At 49.1% G+C, this 25,536-nt stretch overlaps 1 protein-coding gene across 1 annotated transcript in view; it reads right to left on the reverse strand.

Annotated features, from left to right (window-relative positions):
• Window positions 1-13,613: 13,613 nt before the first annotated feature.
• Window positions 13,614-25,536, reverse strand: part of MAP2K6 (mitogen-activated protein kinase kinase 6) — a 53,609-nt gene continuing 41,686 nt past the window's right edge. Inside the window, exon 12 of the mRNA XM_051797749.1 lies at window positions 13,614-24,888. Within this exon, the coding sequence (XP_051653709.1) occupies window positions 24,811-24,888 (78 nt within the window). The 3' untranslated portion in view covers window positions 13,614-24,810. The remainder of the gene's footprint in view (window positions 24,889-25,536) is intronic.

Genomic DNA, 25,536 nt, shown 5'->3' on the forward strand with positions numbered 1-25,536 from the left:
GAGTCAAAGTGCTATAAAATGGAACAGCTGAGGGGATCTGGCTCTGAGGTGCTGGTGAGTCACTGGGGAGCTCTGCTGGGGGAGCCCATCCCTGCCCTCCCTCAGCCATGAGCACCCAGCACACGCCTGTCTGCAGGCACAGGTGGCTCAGGAGCATCTTGGAAAAATCCTCCCAAACCCACTTCTGCCCAGCAGCTGGGGAAAAGGAGTTTTGCTTCCAGCCAGGACAATAATTTCTGCCCACAAGCCTCTGGCAGCCCTGCCCTTCCTGCTGAAGGGAGGGATAACACAGCTCCTCATTTTTATGCCGCTCTCTGGGCAGCTCCAAGATTCCATGGGAATTCTCCCTTTGGGCCACCTCTGCATGGCAGGATCAGTCCTGGAGCAAAAGGGCAGTGCCAGGAAGTGCTGGAATTGCATTGGGGTGAGAAAAGCCAGGATCCTGATCACTCAGTGCAAGGGGCTCAGCGGTGGGCAAATATTTCACTGCCCACTTGAAGGTTTTCTTAAACCCCTCTGCACATTCTCCTTAGACCAAGACGTGGAAGTGAGCATCTCCTGCTGCAATCCCCTTTTCTCCATGGGTCAGGCTTTCATCCCTGTGCCAGAGATGCTGCACTGCAAACCCCAGAGCACCTTAATTTCTGCAGCCTGCTGGAGGATCACTCCCAGCCGAGCCGGTTGGTCTCGGTTACGCCCTTGCCAGACAGTGTTTTAAGTAATGTCATTTTTAATAAGTCACAGCCAAAACACTGAGTTAGGTCTGGTTTGTTTTGCTGGCTCAACCTCCACACTCGTGTGCCTGGGCAGAGCTGATTGCCTGTGGTGTCTTAAGGAATTCCTTCGTGCCAGTTCGAATTATCCTGGGCGATGGAAAACCCACTGGGTGTGCTCTGGGGCGCTCCCCCCGCCAGCCCAGCGCCCGCTGGGGAGATGCAGAGCCTGTAAAATGCACCTACAGCGTGTGTTCATAAACTCTCCGGCCTCCAGGGAAATTAAAAAAGAGGAAATAAAGCAAGAGTTTTATAACTCTTGCCGTGGTGGTGCTCCTGGGGCTCAGCACTGAACGACGCGGGGTGAGAAATTGTTGGTGTGGAGAGCCAGGATTGGATCAGGGCATGGAGAGCTCTGCCCTGGGCAGGGTGGACCACAAGCCAGGGGTGGGGTATGTGAAAGAACATCTCCCAAACCCACTGCAGATGCCCCAATTGCAAGTTCTTGCTGCACTGCCTGTTCTTTGGTGCTTTCTCTAAAAAACATGAAAACACGGAGAAATAAAATACAGATTTTGGTCAGAATGCCCATGGGCTTGCTCGGATGTGAGGGAGTTATGCCAGATCAAAAGCCATGAGTAGTTTTATTTGAATTGCTCTGGGATCTCCTGCATTGCTGCAGAAAGGGCTCCTGGAAGGGTCTGTGTGTCCAGGATGCTGTGCAGCATCCCTGGAGCTCCCACAGGAACATCCTCACTCGTGGACCGGTCCCTCCCCTGCCCTGTGCCATCCTCAGCCAGACCCACCACGGCACCAGCTGGGTCCAGTTTGCCCCATTTTACATCAGGCACATCATCCATCCATCCTGATGGCAGTAAGTCTGCTCTTCCCCAAAGTGTTCCCAGAGTTTCCTGCTGCAAAGGCCAGATGTGAAGTCCTTGGGAAGGTTTCAGCTCCCAGCACTTCCCAAATAACCTCATGCAGGATGAACGGGGCAGACAGCAGAGTCATTTGAGCCCCTCCAGGAGAAACAACTGCACTTTCTAAGCTGTCCTGATTTCCTTTCTCTCGTCCCCCTCCCTCCTTCTTTTCATCTTCTTGTGTTTCAGGAGGGAGAGGAGGAGGAGGAAGGAAAGGGTAATTTTGACTGATGAGGAGGAAACGGTTTGGTGTAACTCGAGCCAGTTTTTTGTCAAACACTCAGCACCCAGCATCATTTTCCCCAGCCTGGGGAGGCTCATCTTACCCTACTACCTGGAGGGTGTTTAACAGGCTGCATCCATCCCTCCAGCAGGTCAGAGCTTTCCACACTTCCGCGGAAGGGGGGAATTCATGTTTGGGTTTTTTTTTATTTGCTTTTTTTCCAACATGGCTTGTCCACTCTGCCTTGGGCCAGGCTGGGGAGAAGCTCCTGAGCTGGCCCCGTGCTGTGGGAAGCAGCAGCACCTCTTAGCAAGGAAAAAAAGAAAATCCCAACACATGGAGAGCCTTAAAATCTGCCATGTTGGCTTTTGTGCATTGTCAGTGCACAAATCACACGTGCAGGCAAGGCATTTGTCTGCATTGTGAACAACCAACACTCCTTCCTTAGCTGACTAAAAAGGATTAATTTTTAAAAACCCATTTTTTTTTATTATTAATGTTCCACCTGGGTGCCTCGAGCTTGTGAATAAAATAAATTTGGGTTGGTTTCAGATTTATCTTCAGGTGGCTTCACATCAAGTGTTTGGGAGATAAAATGTGGTTTGCAAACAAGACAGAGTGGTTTTATAATATGTTTGCAATCAGATGGTTTCATGGACATATTATTCTCTACCCATAGAATCTTATTAAATTCTGTAGATGGATTTTTATATTTGATGATTGCTTTGAATAAAACAGTTTGGAATTTGTTTGCTCGTTTTTTTCTTATCATTTGGGATGAATATAAGTACATAAAATCTGGTAGAGTTGTGTGAGCATGTGGTTTAAACCTACCTCAGAGCAGTTGCAAGTGTGTTCTGCATATTTATCAGGTATTGCAATACCATGATTCACTACTCGTCAATAAAAAAGGAATTATCATAACAGCTTCCATGTCACACACGGGATCACACTGCAATTAGGAAGGAAGAGCCCACATTTATTCACTGCAAATTGTGCTTTACAAGGTACCAAGGGGAACATTTCCAGGGAGAAGTCACACCCTGAAGAGGTTGTGGCTCAGCACCCACTGCTGTGAGCCAGTGCAGAGGTGTCAGGACCAAACCAGTGTCACCCTCCTGCAGTGCTGGGCAGGGGCACGAGCCTGCAAAGCTCTTCAAGCCAGAGTTCCTTCGTCACAGAAATCACTAGGAAGTGATACAACGAGGAGGATTTAGGACCTGAATGACTTCTGCAGGTCTGGGCAGATGTGGTCCTGTATGGCAGCCAACACACGAGAAAATTTAACCCGAATCCCTCGCATTAATCCCACTATGGAAAAAGAGCTTGTGCGGCGAAAGCAGAGAGGAGATGGGCTGAGTGCTCCCCCCAGAAGTGTTAAACTGCACCAGAGGGGAGCAAGGGGCAGCAGGGACGGCTGTCCCACCACCACAGGCTGCTGGAGGACCTGCATGATGCCCCTGTCACTGTGGGGCAAAGTGTTTACTGCCAGGGGGTGACAACAGTGCCCAGAAAAGGCAGCGATTTCTACATTGCCCCGTGGTCAGGCCAGGGAAATGGGAGAACTGTAAATGCTGCTGCGAGACACTGAGGGGGCTGAGACCCGATTTCTCCCTTGGCTGCTCAGCTGGGTGTGAGAGAAGCCCCCCTGTCATCACCCAGCCTCGTTCCCTCAGGCTTCCAGGGAAAGGTGCCCTCGTTTCCCAGAGCCTGCAGTGTCATGGAGCTCCTGGAGCTCCTGGAGCTGCGATCGCTGCCGGAGCCGCTGCCGGCGCCGGGGCTCTGCTCAGGCCCCGGCCAAGCACAACAAATGCCTCGACCACCAGCCCCACGAGGCTTTAGGGATGGATATTCCGAGAGCTGCTGAGATCCGGTGGAAGCGGGACAATGGAAACACCTCAGAAAACGCCTCGGTCTCCACACGAGTTCCTTCCCCACGTGAAAAACTGCAGGGGCTGGTCCACCAGAGCAGGCCAGCAGTGAAGCCAGCGCACTGGCCCTTGGGCTGCTAGGATGTAGGAGAGAGGGACAAATACCATATTCCTTCATTCCTGATCATTCCTGATCAGCAGAGGTCCAGAAACTTGGCAGCTGAGAGCTTTTTTCCCCAGATTTTATATATAGAAGTGTCTACGACCGTTATTGATTCCTCTGCTACGGCACCAAATTTCATGCTCGAGGATGGGTTATAGCACCTAAAAAGCAAAAGCTTTTCTTGCTCTGTGGGCAACAGGGGTTGGAAACATTTGATCCACCTTTTCAATGTGTGTTTTCCTCTCCCGGGGGGGCTGTGACCTTGGGCATTGCCCATCAGGGGTAGTAAAACCCATTCTGCAGACTTTGACATTATCTTCCATCAGAGAACCCTGAGGCCTTTTTAAGCTTATTAATTAAAGCTTACGTGCTGCCTGGGAGGTAGACACAGGTTATCCACCTCAATTTAAGTTGGAAAAGGTTAATTGGCTCGTTGGGCCTCACAGAGCCAGGCGAGCAGGTGCTCTCCCACTCCTGCCGAGCTCCCAAATAACCCGGGACCAGGTTATTTGTGGTGGTGCCACTCTTTTGAGTCTCTCGCAGACAACACAGGGGAATCAAGAGAGCAATAGCAAAAAAAAAAAAACCCTCCTGCCCGTATCCATCATCGCCTGCTTCCCCTCTTGCTTTTCTTAGCATCCAGAAGAGAGAAAGAAAAAAAAAATTTAAAGGCAACCTGAAACCACTCCACACTCCCAATGAGAAAATAAAAATGGATGTTGCAGGCTCATGTGTTCTATACGTTTCCAAATATTTCCATCTGCTCCTGAAATTTCCATTAAGAGTTGCCAAAAACTCTTACAGAATTGTTAACACGATGGTAAATTTAGATTCTTTTTATGGAGAGACGTTTCCCCGCCCTCTTAAAAGTCTGGTATCAATTTGTTCTGTCACTGATAAGCCAAAGGTATGGCTGGGTTTGCCCTTTTGCCCTGCTCGGGGCTCAGAGTGGGCAGAGCCCTTTGCTGGGATTGCCTTGGGGCAGAGAGGCAACACCTACATGGGGAGAGGGTCCTGCTGCACCCCTGGGTGTGTCCCCTCCATCCTCCCGGTGTCAGCACCAACAACAGAAATACCTGGAAAAAAAATTCCAGCCCATCTGTAACCGGTTTCCCCAGCAAACACACCCTGACTGTTGTTCAGTTTGGAAGCTCCCAAAGGTCAGAGACTGTTGGTGCGTCCCAGGGTCCAGCCCCTGGTTAAAATCTTGGTGTTAATGAGCAGGTTTCTGTGCTCAGAAGGGTTCAGGACAAGAGCACATAGTGACAGGACAAGGGAGAATGGCTTCACACTGCCAGAGTAAGTTTAGGTTGGACATTAGGAAAAATTCGTCCAGTGAGGGTGGGGAGGCCCTGGCACAGGTTGCCCAGAGAAGCTGTGGCTGCCCCACCCCTGGAAGTGTCCAAGGCCAGGTTGGAGCAACCTGGGCTAGTGGAAGGTGTCCCTGCCCATGGCAGGGGGTGGAACTGGATGAGCTTTAAGGTCCCTTCCAACCCAGGCAATTCTGTGAGGGCAGATCACCACTCAGGGGCAATGGAAACCCAAACAAAAGAGCAGGATGAGGTGGAGAAAGCAGGGAGAGGCTGACACTTCTCCTTGGCCAGGCACCAGCTGCCACCAGAATGTCACTTGGTGTGTCAGCCACGTGCAGTGGATGCTCTCATGAATTTCTGCACGTGCAGTGACGCACCAGGGCCACAGCTCTGGCGTAGCAACTGGATTCAGAGGAGGTTGTGTCATCAGGCTGCTTCATCAGGGAATGGTTTGATTAAAATACTGTTGCTTTTTCAGGGAAACAGGGCATTCTTTCCTGTCAGAAAGAGCCTTTTCGGGCTGGCTCTTGTGGGTGCTCCATTTGGTGAATTAGTAGTAGCATCATTCAGGGCTGATCAACCTGTTATTGGAGCCACAGAGCAAGAGCACGGGGAGTGCTCTGCAGTATTATTTTAAGGCAATTACTCCCTGGGACCATTTAATAACAATCCTGTTCCCACGGCATAGCAAATAAGGGCCACTTTCCAGAGGAGGTACTTAATAGAGATTAAAAGATTCAGAGCCCTTACAAAGAGGCAGAAAGCACCACTCCCTCCTCGGGCAGCAGGGCTGATGTGAGGAACCCCCAGAGCCTGAGCCTCACACAGCCTCTTGTTTTGCATCTGACCTGAGTGAGCTCTGACCTGACTCTGGTGTGACATCAGAGCCCTCACCTCACCTTTCCCTGCCCTCCTGGCAAAGCTGCTCCGTTTTCAGAAGCATTTCTCCACGTGGAAAGGGATGTTTCTCCCCTCCTGTGTTCCCTGGCTGCTCTGCCAGGCTGCCTCCCCTCAGTGACCCCCCGCGGAAAAACCCCTCACAGATGCCTTTAGTTATGAGCAAACCTCTGCTAGAGCACCTAGACAAGTGGGATTGCTGGATGGACACTGTGAGGGCTCTCTAAGGCACTTAGGGATGTTATAAATCATCACCTAATTAATCTGAGTTTTACTCTGGTTAATCTCCCTTAAGGAAGGAGGGAGAGCTGCAAGTCTGGATTCGTGCTCCTGGGGGAACAACAGCACAATGAGTTCGGGAAGGAGAATTAAAGACGCCTCATTTCATCTTTTCTGCTTCCAAGATATCCCCTGATGTGCCCCAGAGCTCTGCCCAGCTCGGGGGATGCTGTTCCCCTTCCAGATGACTTCTCTGCCCGACTCCCAGCACCACACAAACACGGACAAACCACGGCAGCTGCCTTTAGAAACGAGCCCTTCCCACCGAAAGGAAACCTATTTGGTCTCCTCCTGACCCGTTCCCTGCAATTACACTCATCAGATTTCCCTCCTGGAGCATTTCTTCTTCGAGAGCAGCATCCTCCGCTCGGATCCCGGGGATTTCAGGGAGAGCTCTCGCGCTCCGAGGCACCAACAGGAATAAATGTATTGCCACCTGCAGCCTGCTCGGAAAAGAGCTGCTGAAATCACACTCGCAGGCTGCTCTTCAACCTGCTGCTTCCAAATCCCTCAGTTATTCAGGAATGATGGGCAACGACCCTTGTTTTATCTTTGTGTCAGTTAATTAGTCCGTTTGACTTCAAATTTCAGAGCTCGATCCGTGTCCGGAGAGGTGAACTTGAAGGAAACAGGGAAGCTTCCATCTGATGACATGCCTGGGGATATGAGTTACTAACAATTTGGGGTGTTGTTATTCAAACCTTGGTGTAAAAAAAGATGTTAATGTCGATGAAAACCCTGGTTTTTGTTTATTTTCTGAGTAAAATTTCCCTGCCTTCAGTGTAAAATACACACAGGGATCCACAGCAGCACTCCCTGGCTCTGCAGAGATGAGAGGGAGTGTGTTTATGCTGCCATGTATTTTAAGTAGTTTTCTCTTAAAAAATACAATGTTATGAAATATTAACATTCTAAGTATTAGTGACTGTGTTCTTAGCCAGATTTGGAGTGGGTTTTTTTAATATCTGTAGGAAAAAAAAAATCACATTTGCCTGAAGAACACGTCAAGATTTGAACAGATGGGAGTTTTTACCAAAAGAAGACTGTTTTGCTCAGAAATCATTCCACTTCCAAAGTAAAGTTTCATATCTTTCAGTAAATCTTGGAGTAGGTTTATAAATTCAAAATAAAAATGGAGAAATTTCCTATGTCGAGCTCGTAAATGCCAGTTTACAGCATTTTCTGGTGTCTTAATGAGAGCCATGTGACCAAAGTTATATATTTGAGGAAATAGCCAAAAGGCACATATTATTTTACAAGTCCATTTTTAAATGATTTTTAAAATTTTCACACAGGACTTATTATCCTTTTTTAATTAAAAAATTACCGGGCTGTTTTTTTCTCCCCCCTCATTTTTAATATGCTCTGTGCTGCACCAGAGAACCGAGTCCTGTCTCCAGGGTCCCAGTGCTCTGCAGATGGCCACACCAGGGACATCTTGCAGCTCCCAAAAGCTCAGACTCACCCGTTTTCCTCCCCTCACAGTGTTGTTTTGGGAAGGGTTGCGTGAGTGCAGCACTGATGGTGATGTTGCAGCAGCATCATTAAACCACATTTATTTTATTTAAACCCAGCAAACTAAGACAGTGACCACAATGGCTCGTAATGGTGTTGGAGGGGGAAGACTCGGGGCAGTTGCTGAGCCTCTCCAGTTGTGTGTTGTCAGCTCTGGTGTCACAGGTCTGAGCTCTCTGGTCCTCACAACTTGATCTCCCTGTAATCACCCGCGGCCCCACCTCTGTCTGTCCCCATGATGAGTTCCTATTGAACCCCCAGTAATGGGTTGTAGCCTCCAGCAATCCTCCCTCACGATTCCCAGCTCAGGGAAAACACAGCAGATGAGCCCATGTGCTAAAAGGACTCCAGGCAGTGGTTCCCTGCAACGTCTCCAGTGGAGCTCACTGGGGCCTTGGGCACACGGGGCACCCACCAGTGGTGACCCAGGGGTGGCTTCTGTGTCTGCATGTGCTGAACTGTGGGTTCAGTCTGCAGCTAAACCCAGCACTGGGTGGGCAGCTCAGGGCTGACCTAAGGAGGACACACACTGGGTCAGGCTCAGGAGCAGCACAGGGATGTCCCTCAGCCCACCCTGGCTCACGTGGTGGGCTGGTTCTGCCTGGGATAGGGTTAATTTTCTTCACAGTAGCTACTACAGGGCTGTGTTTGGGTTTGTGCACAGTGTTGATAACAGGGGGATGTTTTCATTGCTGCTCAGCTGTGCTTGCACAGAGTCAAGGCTTTTTCTGCTCCTCACCCCACCAGTGAGGAGGCTGAGAGCTGGGAGAGGGGACACAGCCAGGGCAGCTGACCCCAACTGACCCCAGGGATATCCCAGACCGTGTAACATCAGGCTCAGTGTGCAAAGGTGTGGGGAAAAGGAGGAAAAGGAGATGTTTGGAGTGATGTTTGGTGTGTTTGTTTTCCCTCTGACCCATGATGGAGCCCTGTTTTCCTGGGGATGGCTGAGCACCTGCCTGCCATGGGCAGTGGGGAAATCAATTCCTTGGTTTGCTTTGCTCCTGTGTGTGGCTTGTTCTTTAACCACTAAAATCTTTATCTCAGCCTGTAAGTTTTCCCCTGGTTCTCTCCCCACCCCTCCATGAGGGGAGCAAGGGGCTGTGAGGGGCTGAGCTGCCAGTTGGGGTTAAACCACAACTGGGAAGGAGCCACGGCTGAAATCTGTCCTGGCACCTCCAACCTCCACATGAGACCACGAGGTCAACACACATCCCCCAGACAGTCCCTTCAGTGGCACCAATTTCACTGTCAAATATTTGCATGGTTCCAATTATAATTTAGCCCAGGAGACTCTGCAACACCGAGCCTGGGTCATGGATGAGTTACATCCTTCCCTTAAGCCCAGCCTGCTGGGCCAGAGAAACGCTGGGCTTGCAAGAGTTAAGGACTGGGGGCTGGGAATTAATTAACATCTTCCATCTTCATATGATCTCAGGTGGATACTTTATGTTTTTGTCTGCAGAGGTTTATTTTCCTCCAGATTGATTGCATGAATTGTGTTCCCAGAGATCAGAGAGTTCAGATGGTAGAGGATCCTCTTACCAGAAGATGAAAGCCAATATAATCAACTGCACAACTTCAAAACATGCAGCTTGTTCTTGTTGGCTGTGCCTAAGTTTTCCCTGCAGAGAAGCTGTCGACAATGATTTGATATCAATCCAGTAACAATCCCTGGTTTCTAATAATAATTTGCACTTCAGTAGAAATGTTCATGTGAGGCTCTGAGAACATTTAGCAGATGGTCATTAGCAAAGCTCCCCAGTTCTCCTGCAAGGAAGAGATAACAATTATTAGCCTTGTTTTACAGATGGTAACACTGAGGTGAGGCACTGAAAGGTGAAATAACTCTCCTAATTTTCCATAATGAGCCAGTGGCAACAGATCCATGAATGAAACCCAGGCGTCCTGCTGAGATTACTCCACAAACCCTGTATCCTTATCTCTTACAGGAAAACGTGGTCAAAGAGGTGAGCCTGGAAAGCAAAAAGCAAATGACTCAAAGGCAGGATTCATGACACATTTCTGGAAATAAGGAATTAGGTCTGGGTCAATAAATAACTGGAAAACCAGGGGGACGCAATCTGAGAGGCATGTGAAATGAGGATGGATGGAAAAGAAAGAAGATAATGGAAGGGAGGGGAAGGAAAACAGAGCAGCCTCTGACTTTTTATTTCCACTCTTGGTTTCAATCAGTGTTGTAAAATTAAAGGTTAGGCTCACGGAGAAAGAAGAACGAGCTCCATCTGCTCCCGTGGGGATAAATCTAATGGGTGAGGCTTCGAACGGGAACTGTCGATAACAAAACCCTCCTCCCCTCGTGTCCAGTGGTTCCTCACCCTGCAGAGAAACACCAGCCACGGGGACATCAGCTGTGTTTTGATGGCAGAGACCTGGGCAGGGCAGGGAAACAGGGCTGGGTCTCTTGTGAACGCTGGCTCTGCCCAAGGGCATCCTAATGCACCAGAACAGAGGTGCTGGCTGGGCTGGACAGCGCTCCCGGCTCGGCTCCAGCGGCAGAGGCCGAGCTGAAGGTGTGTGGACCAGCACTTCAGGGACTAATTTTAGCTTTCAGTTCCACTGTCTTTGCCTTTCTCACCCAGAACGTCTGGGCTCCTCCCAGGGAGGGACTGGCTGATGCTCCAAAGCGCCCCGCTCACATCACACGCCGAGGGGAGCACGGCCCAGCGCGCTGGCCCGGCCGGGGAGTTTATAAACAGCCAAATGGAAGCCAAAAGACTGGAGTTTAATCCCTCCAGTTAAGTCATCTAGATTCCTTCTCGCCACCAGCCATCTGATCTCAATCAACAACTCTTGGCCTTCATCTCCTGACCTCGCCGAGAGCTGCAGTGCTGAAGCCTGAAGTAATCTGCATGCAAAATGCTTCAGTAATGATTCCTTCAAAAGGGCTTCTTTTATTATTTCCCAAAAGCCCTCCAATATGAAAGCAGTAGGCAAACAACAAAGATGGCTTAGTAATGTTTGCCATCAATAATTTGTTAAATGTTCTGCCACTGCATTTTCAATACCTAGAATAGAAGCGTGTTGGAAGAGAACTCTTAACATGCATGTGCTAAAACCAATGGTTGGGTATCAAAATGGGATGTGCTTTGAAAGTGGAAGTATTGCCAGGTTATCTGTTTCTCTCATATCAGTCAGATTCAGCAAGGAAATGACACAGAATTAAACATCTGTATCTTTAACACTGATAATTACATCACCTCTAGGTGCAGTGGGTATTCTTCAAAAAATTTGCAATGCATTCAGAGATTTATAGAATCACAGAATGGTTTGGGCTGGAAGGGACCTTAAAGCTCATCCAGTTTCACCCCCTGCCTTGGGCAGGGACCCTTCCACTATCCCAGGTTGCTCCAAGCCCCGTCCAACCTGGCCTTGGACACTTCCAGGGATCCAGGGGCAGCCACAGCTTCTCTGGGCAACCTGTGCCAGGGCCTCCTCACCCTCACAGGGAAGAATTTCTTCCCAATACCTAATCTAACCCTGCCCTCTGTCAGTTTTAAACCATTCCCCCTTGTCCTGTCACTATTATAATACTTAGAGCATCACTCTGTGCACTTCCAGCCCCAGAAAGCCAGAGAGGTAGAACTGTGACCAAGTGTTGTCGGAGTGGCAACACGTGGCTTTGGAGCAGGAAACACCAGGGCAGTCTGGGAGAGCAGCAGTGATGTCTGCACTGGCAACATCAGACACAGTTTGAAGAACCCTACCCATGAATCCCAACCACTCTGTCCATGGGAGCTGCTGTGCAGGTGCTCCTCAGGGGCACGGAGAACCTGCTGGAAGGAGCGAGTGCTCACCACCGGTGTGAAAACTGGGATGGGGATTTTGGAGTGCTTCACCTGGCATATCTGCATTTTGGAAGCAAATATTACTGCTCACCCAGGGGGATCCCAAATGACAGGAGAAAAGAGACCATTAAGGGCAGTTCTGCTCAGTCACCAGGACCTCAACTTTCCCCCTTCTTCTTTTCCTCACGTCAGTGTGACGTCAGTTGTGTATATGTGAAATAATGCAGGACATTATTTCACCATTTCACTCTCTGCACATATATATGAAATAGTAGGCAAGGGAGACAGAGGGAACACAATCTGCCATTTTCTCAACTCAAAGAATTGCATTACAAAGCACAGTACAGTTCACATTACTGTGCCCTGTTCCATCAAACTCCCTCCCCAAGGTGCACATGTATCTCAGACTATTGCAGGGGTTGGCAGCTGCTTCACTGTACTTACTCCTTTTTATTTTTTATTTTTTTTTTTCATCTTGGGGCTTTTAAAATTGATGGGAGGCTGAAGGCAAGAGCTGATGCATTGTAGATGACAACAAAAGAGGCTCCATAAAATTGCTTTTGGCATCTCGTGTGCGTTCCGTCTACATCTTATAAATTACTGCTGCACTGCAGCGATAAAAATAGGTTTGTATTTGGAATTGATTACAGTGAGATAAAGCCTTAATAAAATAAAATTAAAAAAAAGTACCGATGCATAAATATTCTGAACACACAGGGGTAATTTGATTTGATAAAATAAAAGTACGGCTCTTAATTTCTCCCTTTTAAACAGAACACACAACTCACATCCCGCAGCGCAGAGAAAACTTCAGCAGCTGTTTCGTTCAGGATTCTCAGAAACGGGTCTGTGCCTTCTCTCAGCTCTTCTCTTCAGACATTTTTATGGCACTCTCTGTATCCCCAGCATTCCCATTGCTGACGCAGGGCAACATTCCCCCTGCAATCCCAAAGTGTTCAGCTCAGGACACTGTGCTTCGTGCAGGGATAAAAGCTGACTCCTTACCTGTGCCCCTAAAAATTATTCTGGTAACTGGGCTATTTCTGTCCACAGCACATCGGTGCTTTCGCCCTAGCTGGGACTGCAGGATCAGCAGAGGGAGCTGGGATATTGTTTTCAGCAGTTCTAATATAAATGGAAGGCTAATTTTATTTACAGGAGAAAGAGGGAAACAGCGATTCGTGTTTCGGCGTGACCCGGGCCAGGATGCTTTACTCAAGCAAAACGCTGTTTGACTCAGATTAATAAATTAGGGGTGAGCATTGGCTTTGCATCACGACAAAGGCAAACAGTCAACCTTTAAAGCAACGAGAGGCTTAACTGCAGATAACAGTGATGGGGCTGGCAGTGGAATCCAGGGCTGGATCCAGGAGCCGGTGAAACACGGAGCAAAGCACCACATCTGTTTTCCAGCCCAACAGCTGCACAAAACCCTTCGGCCACGTCGCTGCAAGGTGCTGAGCCTCCAACCCCGACAGCACGGGTGGGTGCCCGGCCCTGAGACCCACACCCCGGGTGATGCCAGGCTGTGACCCCTTGCAGCCCCTCGCAGCCCTCTCTCCATGCTGGAAAGCCGCTTTTTGGGGGGGTGGGGGGCAGGAAGCCGCTGCTCTGGCCCCACCAAGGCCCTGCCAGCGCGGCGGCGGGAGCCGGGGCCGAGCCTTTGATGTGGGATGGACGGGATGTGGCTGCGCCTGCTCCCGCCAGCCGGAGCGTGGAGAGGAAAACCATCGGCAGCAGCGCTCACAATTACCCCTGTGGAGCAGCCTGAGCATTCCTGAGCTCTCAGTAATGTATGATAAGCTGTTACAAGTAAGATGATCCGTAAAAAAAAAAAAAAAAAGCAGCACAAAGTGTGTCCCCCCCAAACAACTTCCCCCTGGGAAAAACACAGGTAGGCCGACAGCAGGTTACTTTTAAATTTCATTTATTTATTTTTGTGTACATTTCTCGTAATTTGACTGACATACCATTGCTATAAAGATGCCCTGCTCTTTGAATATTTCATCCAAGACCACTAGTTTCAAGTGTGGTTATGAAAAGTCACGGCAAACATATGACTGGAAAGAGGTGGTTGGTTTTGACTTCCAGGCAGTTGTTTGAAGCATTTCATAGATGCACACAATATTCAGCAGAACACACGCACACACAGTGCTGAGTTTTACACACACACACACACACACACACACACACACTCACATACATCTGGAAAACGGTTACAGTGGTTGAAGTTTCAAAAAGGTGTCCTGTCCCCTCTCTCAGCAGCAGTGAAAAACCTTTGGATATCCTGAGAAATAAAACCAAAGTGTAGTAAAGATGATTAACTTATTCCATCAGCAAGGTTTGGTGGTGGGTTTTTTTTTTCCCAAGTCAAATATATTTTCCCAGTCTAATTTCTTTTTAAGTGAAGAAGGTGGGGATAAAGGATCTGGGGTTAAAGAACAGCAGTTCAATTGTTCCAATATCCTTAATCCAGTAAAATATGAATCCTAAAAGCATCTCAATGAAACAACAACATGAAGTAGAAGCCCATCAAACATTACACACGTGGTCCTACTGTCAGTCTCCTATTACTGCTCATCCTCAGGAACAGAGCTGAGATGGATGAAGACAACACAGGTTAAGAGAAGGATTTGAGATGGAGCCAGATGGAGTGGGGGTGAAGGCCAGGTGACCACTGAAGGACTCTATAGCACAGGGAGGACCCTGAAGTTTGCAGTATCTGCCTGATGAAATTGCACAGGGACAGGAGCTCGGGGTGATGGTCCATCCCAGCACGGGGCAGTGCTGGCTCTGCCCTGCTCCAAACCCTGGGTAAAACCCCTGGAGACCTTCCCCAGCACTGACAGCCCCCTGTGTGCCATCTCACAAAGAGGTCAGCACCTCATTTCTTTTAAATAACACTCTCCAAGTTTGCTATCTCTGGGCCAACCCACCCTCCCCGAGACGGGGTTTGCGTTAGGACGCGGCAGTTTTGAGTCTCACAAGGAAGGAGTTTCCTCCACGAGGCTAAAAACTGAAAATGGCCTCTGATGCACTGGATGCCTTCTCATCTGACACCACCTTTGCTGTTCCTGCCACCGATGTGACCCCCAGTGATGCTCCTGAGGAGCCCCAGAGCCGTGAAGGGCCCCGTGCCCTGCGCTCCCTCCTGCCAGAGGGGTTGTGTGAGGTGACAGGCTCTGAGCAGCGACAAGCACTGCGGAGGAAACGGGGCCAGCAAAGACTTAAGACAACAAAAACAAACACGAGGCAATTAAAAGGACGGGAGATGTGGTCTGATGTACTTCTGCCAAGAAATAAATATTTTTACATTGCCTTTTTTTTTTTAAAAGCAATTGCATTATGTTTTTTTTTTTAAGCCCCCAAAATGGTGGAGTTACTCCCTGCACCCCCCCTACACACACCACATGCACACACACACACACACACACACACACACACACACACTCTAATGCACATACTTTTCCAGCTTTGTAGAGCTACTGGATTTACTTTGAGACAAGTTTCTTGTGCATTTTGACAATTTACTTTGAGACAAGTTATTTGCAAGAAGGCAAAGTTCATGCATGGCTTTGACAGCTCCACTTTCTCATAAATGGTTTTTGAAAAGCAGAAAGCAAATGAGGGCCAAAGCTCCATTTAAAGTTCACCTCGGATGCCTGAAAAGCATTTATACCCACATCCTTCTGAGGTCCCTGCTTTATGAACTTCTAATGAATTCCACATTCTGCTACCCAACGTTTCTTATACACAGGGGGAAGAAAAAACAAACCAGAAAACCAATGCAAGCTGTCTGAAAACAGATGCACCCACAGCATCCAGGCTGCCCAGGGAAGGGGTTGAGTCACTGTCCCCAGATGGATTTAAAAGACATGTAGATGTGGCACTTGGGGACATGGTTTAGTGGTGGCCTTGGCAGTGCTGAGTTTGTGGCCAGGCTCGATGATCTTAAAGGTCTTTTCCAACCTAAACGATGCTGTGGTTCTGTGATTCTACTATTCTTTATCAGAAAGGCTGGGGAGGCTTCTGAAGCAGCAGAGCACCTTTCAGAGAGGAGAAAGGGGATAAAAGGAACAAAAAGTGATGGTTTTGAGCCCCCAGTCCTGCTTCTCTCACCCAGGTCACACCCACACAGGATTTCCCCTAGACGTCTCTTGCAGAGCAAGAAGAAGCTGCTCAGTAGTTGCTCCATCATTTCTGTAGGATTTGTGTCCTCCATCCCAGAGCTGACACTTGGCCAGAGGGTGCCTGGGTGTCCCCCAGCCCTGCCTCGAAGCAATCCTGGCCACCTGAGCCCCCCTCTCCAGGGCTGAAGGCAAACTCGACAGAGAAAAGCCTGGTGTGGGACTTGGAAGAACCAAGCACTTCACAAACCAGACTTTAATTTTCAGGTGGAAAATGATTGTTTTCTCAGAATTCCAGTGTGATTTTGGTTAGTGATGTGACACAGAGCATTTCACCAGCTAAACTGAACTCTGGTGTGAGTCAATCCCCTCTCAACTGGTGCACCCAGCTGGTGCTTCTCCTACTAAAAACTAAAGTGAGCAGGTTTCTCTAGAAGCCTCAAAGATGTTTAAAATACATTTTTTTTTTAAAAGACTCCTTATCCCCATCCCTAATTCTAGAGCAAACCAGGATGCTAAAAAAAAAAAAAAATCTAAATTGCTACAAATATAATTTGAAATAATAATTAGCCATTACTGCCATCCCAGCTGTTAGGAGATACTACAGGGATTCCATATGGCTCAAGGGCAGGCTGGGAGACACCTTCAGCACCTCTTGGATAGTACCAGAAATGGATAAATAATAAATACTAAGAACATGAGAAAGAAAAATCAGCCTTCCACATGTAAGGAAAAGCAGAGACTTTCACAGTTAGAAAACAAATGATGGTACTGTAAAAAAAATCCTAAAAATAAAGTCAAATAAGGACTTGCATTACAGCAGGTTGGAAAGTCTTCTCCTTTCTAACATGTTCAGAACACACAGGTGCTTTCCCTGTGCCCTCTTCAATACCAGAGACCACTGGGCAGTGGTTGCTTTTCCATTGTGCTCATATTTTGGGTTTTTTTTCTAGCCAAAACTATGTAGAAATACCCTTGTTACAAATTTCCCACCATCTCGAGAAAAAGCAGATTTCACACCTCAAGACAGAAACTCTAGAAATTCCATACATTGATGCTAAACATGGATCTTTGCCAATAAAACTGTAATTCCTTAAATTGAAAATTTTGGACGTTTTTAGAGGTTTGGGTTTTTACAAGTTTTACTGCAACTCATTTCCAGCTTACAAGAAACTACATTTTAGCAGCTTCCCCTTGATGTACTGCTATTAAAAAATAAATGCAAAATCCCAACTATCTGGTATGTTGTGACTATTTCCCCTGGCCCAGGGACAACTCTCACCAAGCACAAACTGCTCGAGTCACAGTGGCCGAGCTCTGGAAATTCACTTTACACACAGATTACAAAGGAAATATCTGGAGTCAAATCCTGGTTTTGGTGATACTCTGATTTGAACCCCAACCTGCCAGAAGCCCCCCAGAAGGCACAGTCCATGCTGTGGGTGTTTATATGCAAGACTCATGACTAAATTTGGGCTAAACATGGACGGAGAGCTCTGCAGCTGCACCTGTACATGGGAAAATTTGATCCTGGCTGAGCGGCTACGACAGAGACTGTAATTCATCTTCAAGCACACCTTTTTGGCTCTCACGAGGCACTTAATCTACATCTCTCCACTCTGGCTGTGTAAATCAAGGACACCTGGCCCTTCCTGGCTTTTCACAGCATCCATCCTGAAAAAAAAACCCCACAGGACTGAGCTGAGAAACACTGAAGGCTTTTGGATATTGTTCCAGGACACTCCAAGATGGCTGAATGTTCTTTCCTAGAGGGAAAAAACCCGAGACGTGGCAGACCCCGATACCTCCATCACACAACCTCTGGGGAAGCTGTCTCTCTGTGTGTTTTTGGAGGCCATGGACATTCCTGCAGCCAGGCTGCTCCTTCCAGCCCTCAGACATTGGCCCCCTCTCCCTGCAGCACTTATCTCCATCCACCTTCTGGCACTGTTTGATGGGTCACAGCCTTTTGGAAAAACCATGGTCTGCTCTCTTATTTTCTCAAAAGTAATAATTATCTGGGGTAAAACCAGACTGAATCTGAGCTGGCCTGAATTATTCCTGTAAGATAAACCAAACAGAAACTTTCCTGATCGGTTCAATAACGCTTGGGGTGTGTTTAGTCTTCATTCAAGAATTACACCATTCTGAGTTTCCTGGATTTAGCTAAGCCCAAAAGCGAAAGTAACAGATCAAAATACCCTGAAATAAAACTTCTAGGAAGGGTTTTCAGGTCTGGCTAAAGCCGTGTAGCTCTGGAAATCGCCGAAAGGCGTCTGATCTTTTGAGATTTCCATCCCTACTTCCAGAGTGTTTAAGGCGCTTCCAAGCTCTTCCCAGCTTATCCTCGCGGTACCTCACAGCCCCAGCTGGACTCCTGCCCCATCATTTAGAGAAAACCAAGAGCCTTTCGAGGAAGGAAAGGCGGCCCATCCCGGCTGCTGGCAGGGATGAGCCGCCCTGGAGCGACGCTGCCGCAGCTCCGGAGCTGCTCCGCTTTCCCACAGGGATTTTTAACGGAATGGCAGCGAAGCACAAAGGGAGAAGCTCTTGCTTCAGCTGGATACCTGCGGGGTAGCGAGTTCCTGGCTTGTGGCTTCCCCTCAAGCAGGGACTGGAGAGCACAGGCAGCTCCTTCCTCTCCCAAAGCCGAGCTGGCTGGAGGCCCCTTTCCCTTCCCTTCGCTCTGACCAACCGCCGAGAAAAGAGGCTGCCAGTAAAACCCCCGACAGTAAAACATAAGCCATGAAGGTGACTGAGACTGAGTCAGGTGCGGATGGAGGCAAAGGGCTTTTGAGCAACCCAGGGGGGCACTAAAGGAGGCCACGTCATAAACATCCTGCAGCCCCAAGTGCTCCCGCTGGAACGGCACTGCCGGCTGCGCAGGCCCCTCAAGGATTCACTCGTCCTGGTGGCCTGGAAATTAGATATTTCCAGCATTAGGCTTGTCAGAGACCACCTTAAAATGTTTAGCCATTTCTCTCTCAGCTCCAGAGGCCTCTCCTGTGCTTTTCCCATGGTTTAAATGGGAGCTCAGCAGGGGAAGCAGCGACGCACGAGGCCGCGCAGCAGCAACATGTCTTGGTTCACCTGGAGTTATTTTCCCTGTGGGTTTCTTTTTGTGTTTTAGATTTCGCTTCCCTTGCTGGAGTTGGGGATGCAGTGACAACCTGGGACTTGTGAGCAAACTCACTGCCCCCAGATCTGAGCCTGAAGGAGTACATGGGGAGAGAAGGGCTGCTCTCAGCAGGCTGTGCACTCGATGGAATCTGTGGCTGTGTCCTGTCCTCTCTTTTTGCTCCTGACTTTCCCCTGGCAGGGTGGATTGGCACAGCTGCCTATCAGAGAACTCATTTTGTGCCTATGCCATTAAATCCATCACTAAATTTACTGCACTCATTTAGACTCCTCGTCATTTATAGAGCACATGGGCCTTTGTGTCCAGACTGGCACCACCAGCTCCTGGCTGTGTCTATATGCATCTGCAAACACCTAAAAACTGAGATTCAATGAGCTTTTTCTGGTCCTGTTTACTAACAAAATCCACTGTTTCCATGGTGTGGGGTTATGTGAAGGAGCAGTGTCCTTTCAACCTGTCACTGCCCAGAAAGCATCTCCTCCAGCCACGGTCCGGGAGAGAGAATCTCCCAGCACTGCCAGAGCACACGTCAAATTTCATATTCTCCATCTGCTCCAGTAAAGGCTGAGCTGAAATATTAATTAGGAGATCTGATCCCTTCTCACCAGAAACAATCTGGATTTTATAGCCCAGGCAGAGGCCAGCAAGGCAGACAAAGCTCTGGGATACATCCTTTGCTGCTGGTTAACGGCTTTCAAGGAAACAAGGAACCTGGCGGGAGGACACAGGCTGTAAAACATGTGGACATCTGGTCTGCTCTGTCCACCCTCCATCTCCCCCATGCTCACCCCCCACCTCCTCAGTGCATGTTCAGAGCAGAGAGAGGCGACTCCTCTAACATAAACAGCCATAACATGGCAATAAAGATTAATGAGTAAAACTTGCCATTTTATGTATAATCCGTGGGGATTTACAATCATTAATCTTTATTAGTGTGTAATAACTGTTTAGACATTAAGGACAGATTCTCAGCTGGACAAAACTGGCCTTATTCCAGCCAAGCCAATGGAGCAATGCCAGTTTACACCCTCCGAGCTCTAAATGAGACCCATCCCATCTGTAGGAATCATATCACTAACAGTATTTCCCCAACAGCAGGGGCAGAGCAGTGAAGGCAACTATTTGTCTTTCCCTGTATCCGAAAAAGAGAGCTGCATGTGTCCAGGAAGCTCAACAATAGACATGTCAATAAACATGAGGAAATTCAATGAAAAAGCAACAGCAACAAAAGGAACCCCAAGGAGCAGGGAAGTGCATGATTTTTGAGGCAAGACTATAAGATCTGGTTTGGCAGGAGAGTAACTAAGAGGGATGTAGCAATCTTTGGCATGTGGAAGAGTGAAAGCACCAAGACGGGCTCCCAGAGTTCCTCTAAGAGGAACAAGATGGAAGAGAGAGAAAAAAAAAAAAGAGCATCTTGGCTGGCTTTTCTGAGAGACGAGTTTGGGGGTTGTTTTTAATAAAAAAGAGGTCTATTAAACAAGGGAGCTGATGGGAACCTTGTCTGAACTACATCAGACCAGCCACTAAAGCAATGCTGTGTTGGCCGAGCGGGATTTCCTCTTCCAGAATGTCCAGGGAAGAAGGGAAATGTGCAGGTTGTAGCTACACTTGGCTTGTAGCAAGCATGGAGAAATCCCAGCTAAGGCTGTGTGTGCTGGGGTCTGCCCTCAGCACCAGGCACTGCTCCCTGCCTGGGCAAAGGGTCTGGCAGCCCCTTCCCACCAAGGAGCAGCAGCACTGACCCGACAGCACGTGCTGATGGACAGGGAGATCAACTGCAAATCTTTCTTGAGAGCTTTCTCTGAGTAGTGACCCATCAACTGCCTCCTCCATCACACAGGGGAGGCCACCTGCCTCCAGAAATGGTGTTTCACCTCTTCAACAAGTCAGAGCTGCCTCCTTCCTCACCAGTAAACCTGACACAAGCCAGGGAAAACACAGAAATACAGTACAGAGATACCTGTGTAAGGGTTTGTACACCTGGAAAAAACTCCAGAAGAGATGGGCGTTGCACCCACTGCAGCAGCATGTACCTGGTGTTTAAAAACAGTAACCAGAAAATGCCCTCTTTCAGATTTAAGGGGCCAGTGGGCTCTTGGAGACCCAGAAAACAGCTTTCCTGCCAGTGACACTTTAGAGTTGTAGCGATGGCAAGGCCTCAAACATTCAGGAGATTGCAGGAACATCAAGAGCTGTAAGGTGGGGGGAAAGAAGAGGATGAATATCGTGCCCAGGGATACCCAGGGATGGGCTGTGCCTCTTTCCTGCAGCCCAATAACCTGTGGCAGAGCAGAGAGACCCTCCCTGCCCTGCAAAAGGCTCCCTGTGCTGGAATCCATCCACGGCTGGTCCAAGTCACAGCTCAGTGCTGAGCTCCAGCAGCTTTGCTCCCCTCCCTGCTCCCTGGTGGAGTTTGGGTTCTTTCAGGTTTATGGCATGAGACCTGTGTCTTTAAAAATCCCAGTTCAGGGCAATCCAACAGGCTGCCCACAGTCCTGTGCTGTGTGAACACAAAAGAGTTTTCTGAAGAACAGCTTTAAGCCTCAACACCTTGGCTGTTCAGGGGTTGGGACAGGCTTAATGTCCCAGCAACCATATCTGTCCAAGGTAAGGCTGTGCTTGTGTTACAGCCAAGCAAAGATCTGGGCAGTGACCAAAGGCTTTTCATCTCCACAGAGGTTACAATCAACTCAAAGAGAGAAGAGTCTGACTTTCATCCTGCAGCCCAGTGTTTTTGCAGAGCTTTTAAGCACACAGGAGTCTCTGGCTCTCCTCCCTGAGCTGAGGCCACCAGCTCAGGCTTCTCTCTAAGAAATGCCTGGGTCAGGCCAAGCTTTGTGTCCACACATGCCACGAGGGATGCGTGGACAGACCAACAGCCTCTGCATTCTCCCCTCCACAGTGGTGATCCCTCAGATCACTGTTTTCATCCTCACACGGATCCACACTTACTCTGGGCTGACGCAAACGACTTTTAAAGGAACAAAGTCATGGAGAATGAGCAGGGAAGGGAAGTGATTTGTTGCCTGCCCTATTGAAATGTCATTAAAACAAAGGGACTAGAGGGCCCAAGCACTGTAAGAGCAAAAAGCATAAAAGCAAGCACTCGGCATGCAGTGTGGAGGCATGTAGGAATCCTTTTAGAGGGTTACTAGCTGCAGACAACACTGACATTAATTTTCTATTGGAAAACGCTGGTGACATTAATATCTGCTATTAATACTGAACTTTGACAGTATCTCATAAATTCAACCTGTCAATTACAATGGCACTGAAATAAAGGTGCTCTGAGGTCAAGGAGATGCGGTGTCCAAATGAGACTTATATTCCAGGAGAAAAGCGGCAAAAACAATCTTTAACAAAAGCATCAGATCCATATGTAGGAAAACCAAAGGGTGGTTTTAAATGTCATGTTTTTCAAAGCGAGAATTGATGCTGGAACCACGTCTATAAACTGGCTGGCTGGACTTTTAGCTGCAGCTGAGGACAATCAATCAAAACAGCTCTGCGACTCTGAGAAAGTGAGAGAGAGAAAACACACACACAGACACACCATGGAATATGAGAGGGCAGATTACGAGCCATGCGAGGCCTCTTAAAATTACACTGTGAAGTAAAACATCCTCGTGTTTCACCCGCCACAAAACGCAACCTGAAAGGTTCCCCTCGGCACGGAGCGGGATGGGGAGCTCGGCGTGGCCGAGGGAGGGAAACCTCCTCCCCAAAGGCTGCATGACCTGTGAGCTGCACCCCAATCCCTGCAAGCCCTCTTAGAGCCCCCCCCCGAGGGGCACAAGGGTTGATAAACTCCCATGAGCAAAGCTCTCCTATCTCTCCCCGTTTTCGGGTTCACAGCCACCCCCGTGGGCAGTGCCAGCCAGGCCGTGCCGGTGGCAGTGGCAGCCCAGGCACTGGCGGTGTCCGTGTGCACCTTCCAAAGCGTTGGCGTGTCCCCAGCACCAGAGGTGTCACCGTTGGGGAACCCCTGCTCTTAAATTCTGCCCTCCCCATCAGCCCTTCCAAGGGATCGCTTCCCCAAATACGCTCAGACTGTTCCGGAAGCCCAGCCCGCACCAGCGGGGTCTGGAGCTGCTAAACTGGGAGAGCAGGAGCTGGACCCCAGGCTGAGTTATCTCCTGCACAAGGAATACTGCAGAGCAAGGCTAGTTTCTAGCTGGGGTTTGACTCTGAGAGGCTGTGCCAAAGCGATGGATGGGGATGGGAAGCGTGTGGAGGGGCAGGAGGCACAGGCAGTGCCCTTCACAGGGCTGGGAGAAGGAGGCCAAGGCCCTCCTGGCCAGGGGAGGCAGCTGGGTGGGTGTGGCTCAGTCCAACAGCGTTAAGCTGGAGCAGCCTTGCTCCAGCCCCACAACACCTCACAGTGCACAGTCCCCCCCTCTCTGGACAGTAACTGTGTGACCCAAAGGCTGAGTGATCTGTGTCTCCCTTCCCACCCCAACAGCCCCTGTTCTCCTGCCCTTGGCTGGCAGCTTTTCTCCAACAGCAACGAGCCCCTGGTAGGGGTGGGCTGTGGTGTCCCTGCATGGTTTCCAGGCTGCAGCTCCCACAGGACACACCTGCAGCCCATGCCAGAGCCCAGTGCTCCTGCTGCCTTCAGCATCCCAGCCAGAGCTGGACACAGCCCAAACCACGTGCCAGCACGGGCTCCTGGGGAGCACCAGCACTCCCAAAGTGTGGGCAAGCACGGAGGGATTGCTGCCCACACAGTGCCAAGGGCCCTAGAAACCAACTCTAAAGTATCCCATTTTTCACAGGTGTCATGCCATGCATCCTGTGATCCTGTCCCATCTGGAGAAGGAGAGAGGAACTCCCTTTTAGGCCCAAAGCAGCTCATCCCCAGCCCAAGGGAGCCTCGGGCACTGCAACGCTGCTGGACCCACGGGCAGGCGGGCACTGACCACGCAGCCCCCTCCTCACCTTTGTGCAACTCATCTGACAACCTCCTTCCCTCTGGGGCTTTTGTCCCAGACACCATCCCAGCAATTCCCACTCCAGACCCCATAACCTGCCCACTGTGAGGCCCTGGGACATGGGGCAGGGGCTGTCCCAGCTGGGGGCTGGCAGTGCCCCCCAGGCTGGGCTCGGAGCGCGGTGTCCAGAGAAGGGGCACCAGGACCTCCCTTTCTTACACCTCACACTCTGTGAGAGCAGCTCGAGCAGCTGCAAGTCTTGCTTATAAATTCCTCTTATGATGCACATTAAATATTTTCCACAACAGAGACACTTCTCCTCTTCTTCCTCTTTTCCTCTGACACCTTTTCCCCCAGCGAAGCCCTACGACTGCTGCTTGCTGTGGCCTCATTTAGCATCATCATCGTCACCACGCACTCATCCTCATATAAAACAGAAATCTATTCCATCAAGCACTTAACATAAATATTAAAATAATGGAAGGGACAAAATATAAATCTACATACAACTTCATGACTACCATAGCACCTATTACCATGACAAAGCAAATTCTGGTTCACGGGGAAGGGAAGGGGGATGAGGAGCAAGTTAGGAAGAGGGACTTCGACTGTCATTAAATATGTAAATCACTCTTTTAAATTCTTTTTTTTTTGTTGTTTTGTTTTTGTTTTAAGGTTACCAACCTTATTAAAATTCATTTCACTAACCAGCTCGTTCTATGTCACTATGGATACCAAAGAACCCTTTAAAAAACTTCGGCGAGGTGGGGGTTTCTCAGAATAAAAAAACAAAACAAAACAAAAACACGGCGACTTTCTGTTGGTGCTTCCATGACAAGTCCTGCCACGCGCCCCTCCCCTGCACCCACCAGTCCACAGAAGGGCAATTCATTTACAAGTCCAGTTCTCAGTCTCCCAGGATGAGCTTGACAAAAGAGGCGACGTCTGTCTCTTTGGATTCGTGCAGGGTGAAGAAAGGATGTTGCTGGGAAAGAAAAGAGAGAGAAAACAGCAAAGTTTATTATTCACGACGCTGAGGACCGAACCAAAAACCTTTTCAGACAACCCTCTGGACAGTGAAAAAGGGTTTGGCATCAGCACCATAATATTGGGCTTTCCATGTTTGCAGCTGAGGCAAGTCGGGGAGCCCCAGGGGCCACTCCAGGAAAGCTGCAGAGCTGTGCTGCCCTCATGGATTCCTTCTAAACTCTGGCCTGGCTAGGAGGGCTGAGCTGGGCTGCTCTCAGTGCTAAAACAGTGCCTCCATCTCTGGCACATCGTGCCCCTCGGAGCTCTGCTGCTCCTCCCAAGGCGGTGGTTACCCATCCCACCAGCTCCAGCAGGAGCAAGGAAAACCTTGCAGGAAGGCTGGCTGCAGTGGGTTTTCCCTCAGCTTCCTGCTTTATCTGTGTATTTACCCTCTGGTGACTTCTGAGTCTCATTTCTTCCCTGAATTGCTCCTATTTGCAGCAGGACATGGCTACGTTACCCCAGCCACCGCACAGGAAAGCCATCCCGACTGGAAAACCATCCGCACTTGTATGTTTAACTACTTAATCCTGACCAACATGGGGAGACATCCTGCCAGAAAATCTTGCCTACATTTCAGCACGAATGGAAAAATACGTGTAAG

This window comes from Manacus candei, unplaced genomic scaffold (assembly GCF_025592945.1).
Source record: "Manacus candei isolate 608988 ecotype Guabito, Panama unplaced genomic scaffold, ASM2559294v1 h1tg000047l, whole genome shotgun sequence".
NCBI classification, from domain to species: Eukaryota; Metazoa; Chordata; class Aves; order Passeriformes; family Pipridae; genus Manacus; species Manacus candei.